The sequence below is a fragment of the Tupaia chinensis genome, unplaced genomic scaffold (assembly GCF_000334495.1).
Source record: "Tupaia chinensis unplaced genomic scaffold, TupChi_1.0 Scaffold000477_2, whole genome shotgun sequence".
Lineage (NCBI taxonomy): Eukaryota > Metazoa > Chordata > Mammalia > Scandentia > Tupaiidae > Tupaia > Tupaia belangeri.
Genome location: NW_006159987.1, coordinates 132,501 through 137,571, shown reverse-complemented (window position 1 = coordinate 137,571; position 5,071 = coordinate 132,501). Strand labels below are relative to the sequence as shown.

At 59.4% G+C, this 5,071-nt stretch overlaps 1 protein-coding gene across 1 annotated transcript in view; it reads right to left on the bottom strand.

Annotated features, from left to right (window-relative positions):
• Positions 1 to 5,065, bottom strand: part of WNK4 (WNK lysine deficient protein kinase 4) — a 28,597-nt gene extending 23,532 nt beyond the window's left edge. Inside the window, 7 exon segments of the mRNA XM_014590726.2 lie at positions 271 to 487; positions 567 to 655; positions 1,171 to 1,328; positions 1,624 to 1,844; positions 2,792 to 2,964; positions 4,389 to 4,899; positions 4,901 to 5,065. Coding sequence (XP_014446212.1) covers positions 271 to 487; positions 567 to 655; positions 1,171 to 1,328; positions 1,624 to 1,844; positions 2,792 to 2,964; positions 4,389 to 4,899; positions 4,901 to 4,977 — 1,446 coding nt within the window. The 5' untranslated portion in view covers positions 4,978 to 5,065.
• Positions 5,066 to 5,071: the final 6 nt, after the last annotated feature.

The following is a 5,071-nucleotide window of genomic DNA, read 5'->3' as shown; positions in this document are numbered from 1 at the left end:
AAAGCCAGTTGGCAAGAAAAGCATTGTAGGAAAAAACGGATCCAAGGCATGGAAAGCAGGAAAGCTGAAAGATCCAAAGCTTGTTCTGGAAAGGGGCCCTGAGTGTGCCGGTAAGTTTGGGCGAGAGAGGCAGAGACAGCGGCAGACATGCGAAGAGGGATAGGTTAAGCCCCCTCCCACTCCAGCGCTCTATCCCCATCGCAGCGGGCCCCCAGTCGATGTGCACACTCTTTACATGCCCAGCAGCAGCACAGTCTGTCCTCTGCTCACCATCTCTTGCGCCACCTCCTCGGCTGCGTCTCGTCCTAGCTGGAACAGGAACTCAATGGCCTGGTTGTCCCGTGGGCGCCCCCCGCGCCGCGCGTCCTCCATGCGCAGCCAGAGCTTGAGGCCCGGCTTCTCGCCGTCGTCCTCCTCCGCCAGCTCCACGTGCACGCCGCGCTCCTCGCGGAAGAAGGCGTGGGCCAGAAGGTCCTGGATGGTGAACCTGAGGGCGGCGCAGCGGTGAGCCGAGGCCACCACTCCCGGCGCCCCGACTCCTCTCCCACTCCGCCCCTTCACGCCACCTCTCGTTCTTATCCGTGCGGATGCAGCCTTCAATGATCTCCTTCACCTCTGGCATCTTCACCTTGTAGAAGCTGTTAGGCTTTGTGCCCTGGGGGGAAGGCGTTGCATGTGGCTTCCGGTCCTCAGCGCCCCAGCTCTCGGTTTGAACCCCCTCACCTCCCACCCTACGCTCGTACTCCACCCTCCAGCCCCTCGCATGCAGTCTCCAAAACACGACTGCTACTAGAAGATTTGATTTCAGATCCAGCCCCCCACATATTGACAGCGTGACCTTGAACAAGTCCCCCGCTGGCTCTCTTACACGTAAAAAGTAGAGCAAAACATTTGCCTGCTCACATCTGGGGCAGCTGGAAGGATCAGATGGGGGGCTGGCTGCGAAATCATTAGTGAACTCTCGGGAGTACTACGCATATTATTATTCTAAATAACTTGTGTTGGGGGTGGGGGCGAGTACACATCCTTTATCTTTCGGCGGTCAGCGGGGCACCTTTGTGTCTCGCCTGTTTTCTTTAAGGGAAAGGCCATCGACTGCGCATTGGTTGGGGTAGCAAAATGAGAAAAGGACTTGGAATCGGCCCTGTCCCCCAACCCCAGCCCTCTCACCGAAGTGACCTTGCGGTAGATTTGCGCGGCATTCTGGCACTCGGAATAAGGGTACTCCGAAGTCGCCATCTCCAGCATGCACATGCCAAACGCGTAAACGTCCACGGCCTCATCGTACTTTTCCTCGTACATCTCGGGGGCCATGAATTCCGGGGTCCCTGTTGGAGCCACAGCAGAGATCAGGCTGCTGAGTTCCCCTTCTGACCCACTTCCTCCACTTGGGCTTGGCATGCCATAAGCTGGGCACCTCAAGTGGAGGAGACCCTGCCGGTTCTGGAGTGCAATTCACTGACCCTTGCCCATTGTGCTGGGGGCGGGGCATTGGTTTCCCCAACTTTCCTATGGTCTCCTAGTTCCGTGGACCTCGAAGGAGAAGAGAAATAGGGGGATCCCCAGATTCTCTCCTGACCGGGGAAAAGTAGAAATAGCAAACACTCTGCTGGAGGAACACACCGATAACGCTCTTGGCAAAGGAGGCACGTTTGAGCGTGGCAAGGCCCAGATCTCCGATTTTGACTGAGCCTGTAGGACCCGTGATAAAGACGTTGTCGCACTTGAGATCCCGGTGCAGAATGGGGGGTACCCGGGAGTGTAGAAAATGAAGCCCCCGTAGGATTTGGCGGCTCCAGCGCTGAAGGACTCGCGGCTTCATCTCGCGGAACCTCCTCAGGTACCTGGGAGAGGGCGCACAGCCAGGGTCGCGGTGGGCGTCCCCTAAGCCCAGAAGGAGGACCCCCACTGGGAAGTTGTCCTTTGCCCCACCCATGCTGCCGCCTCTGCGTCTTTTGCCAGCATTCTCTCACCTGGGTCCGCGCTGAGCCCCAGAGAGAAACTGAGTGGCGGGCGGGGGTAGATTGACATAAGGTGACAAAACAGGTCGGGCATTAAATCCGAAGATAGGGCTGCTGCCAAGGTTCCCGGAGTGCCAAAAAGGGTGACTAACTGCCCTAAGCGTGGGGGAGGGCTTCAGAGGGGAACAACTTTTGTCTTGTGTCTTGAAGGATGAGAAGGCCAAGCGTGAAAAGGAAAAGGGATGGGGCCTTTCCAGAAAGACAGGACACCGTGCTCAAATGCACAGGGTGGAAGGAGGTGCTCGAGAATAAATTTGTCTGGAACTTAGGCTGAAGATGAGGCTGGCCCTAAAGATTTTACAAGCCATTAGCCATTGCGGACTTTATCTGTGGGGAAACCCTGATGGGGAATCATGAGGTCAGATTTGCCACTGGGAGAGAGCCTCCATGCTGCAGGAAGGTAGGGTAGGTTGGAGGGCCGCAGAGTGACGGAAGAGTGTTTAGGGGGTGGCTGCAGGGCTCCATATCAATAAGGCAGGCGGCAGCAAAGTGGGGGCCAAGGTGGGGCAGGGAAAACTCAGGGAGGACCCCTTAAGAAGGGACTTGGAGACAGACTGATTGGGGTGGGGCACAGTGAAGGGAGAGGAAAGGCCTGGAGTGCTGGGTGGATATGTCTTTCACCAAGGCAGGGACATGGGTCAGGTGGGTGGGCGGGCAATGGCGAGGCAGGTTTTCCACCTGGAGTAGAATTGGGGGAGCCTGAGAAGTTCAGGAAACAGTGGGGATGCGCCCCAACCCTCCCTGTTCCCGCACCCAGGCGCAGAGCTCACGTCTTGAGCGTGCCCGAGGTCATGAGTTCGGTGACCAGCACAATGCAAACCTGGCCCCTCAGCACCGACTTCCACGAGTCGTAGAAGCGGACGATGTTAGGGTGCTGCAGCCCCTTGAGCATCTCCACCTCTTCGGAGAAGCGCTGCCGCTCCGCTCGAGACAGTTTTCGAGTCTGAGAAACGGGGGATGGGAGTGAAGTCAGACCAGGACCCCCGCAGAGAAGATGGGGGCACCTGGAGTGGAACTGGATGGAGAGTGAAGATTAGATGGGTTTGGGTTGCTGCAGACCCCGAACTCCAGGTGGATCTCCTTGGGCTGCTCCAAGGACAGGCCCATCCTGGGTCTGGGACGGCCCCCTGGACCCCCCGCTGGACACAAGCGCCTTTATGCTGCTCGGTCCGGGAACCCTGAACTCAATGGCGCCTTTGTAGCTGCCGGGCTGGCCATGCGGCGGGAGGGGGCGCCAGGGGGCTGGCAGCGGGCAGGCAGCAGGCGGGCAGCAGGCGGGCAGTGGGCAGGGAATTGGGGCCGGTAAAGGGTCGGCCTCAGAAACTGCAAACTGCTAGTTCCAGACAGGAGGGGGGAGGACTGCAGAAGGAGGTACAGAGAGAAAGAAAAGATCCAGGACCAGGTGCCAGGAGACTGCCCCCCTCTCCCATGGCTGTTCCCGCCCCGTCTCCTCCGGCTCCCCCACCCCCTCCTTGAACGTTTGGCCGCCTCTCCTTGCCTGGCCTAGAACCTGGGGTGGGGCACTGGCAGGCCTTAGGGGCCAGATTCCTGCCAAGGCTGAGGAGAGGGACCCTTCCCCCAGGCCCTGTCCCCCTAGTCTGAATCAAAAGCTTCAGCTTAGAGTTGACTGGGTTCTCCCCACCTATGTGGAGAGTGGGAGCAATGAGTGGACCGTCCTGTGGGCCAACATCCTCCTAGAGCCTACTGGCTACATGCCTTTGGGTCTGGGAAGGGAGAGGCCAGGTAGCCATGGGCTGAGCAGCAGGACTGACTCAGGCTCCCTGACTCCTCCTTTCCCTAACTTTGGAGAAGTTCGACTGCTCCAGAAAAGATGGGTGAGCCCATTCTGCCACAATGCCCTAAACCTTGTGGAGTTGGAAAGGACCCTGGCCCAGCTTCTGGCTTCCTGCATCCCAGCTGCCTAGTCTGCAGAGAGGTAGAGGGTGGGGGGGAGTGGGGCGGGGATGGGAAAGAGGACCAGTGTCGGAACTGAGGGCCTCAGGACTCAAGGAAAAGGGAGAGGCAGAGACAGCGGATGACCACAGCAGGGAAGTGGTGTGTCAGACTCCTCCACACACCCAGATCTGAACTGCCAACCCCCAGTTTCCCACCTCCCAGGATTGAGTATGGAGACTTTAAAGTGAGAACGTCAATGCCCATGGAGAAACCACCCTATACCACTTGCCTCGGTTTCTCTTTCTGTAGCCCAAAGTCACCCAGATCATCTGGGTAAGGAGAGAAGGGGTGTCTGGACATTTGACTGGAAAAAACACCTTCTTCCCTTGATGCTGTTGCCCGGATCTCCCCTATCCTAAGACCTTCAAAGGATCCCATCCCAATATGCCACCAAGGGGCACCCAGCCGCACCTGCAGCTCACACCAGGCCACCTCCACTGTGGTGTCGGTGTCTAGCCCTCGATACACCGTCTTGAAGGAGCCACGACCAATCTCGATGTCAAATTTGAGGTATCGGCCGTCAGGGGACGTAGCCACAGCCTGAGTCTCCGTGTCCTCCTTTTCTTCCTGCTCCTGCCGCCGCGCTCGCGCTGTGGCTTCTGGAACCCTTGGCGGCTCCCTGGACCTGGGGACTCCTGCAGAGTCTGTGAGCTCGGGACTTGAGGAATCTGTGGCCTTCACAGGGGCTCCCCCAGTCCACGTGCCCTCGGGGGTCTCTTCGGAGCGAAGTGGAGGGCTCTTCACCGAGCTGGGACCAGCGGAGTCCAGAGGATCAGGGGGTTCTGGAACGGGTGAGGCTGGCTGGGACCAAGAGCTCAGCAGCCCCAAGTCGACAGAGCTGCGGCGGCTGAGACGAGAAGAGCGCGGCCAGGGTTCAGCCTTCCCGGAGAAGCGTCGCACTCGGCGAGGAGGGGGCGAGAGGAGGCGGGGGCCGCAGGGCCAGATCAGCCTCTGTTTGGGACATGGGGATCGCGGCCTCCGTGGCCGGGGGTGCCAGCATGGGGAAGGGCCGGGTGCCGCAAGGCGGAAAGCCAGACGGCGGGGAGAGCAGGCGGCCTGACAAGCGGACTGGCCGGGTGCGCAGCGCTCGGGCT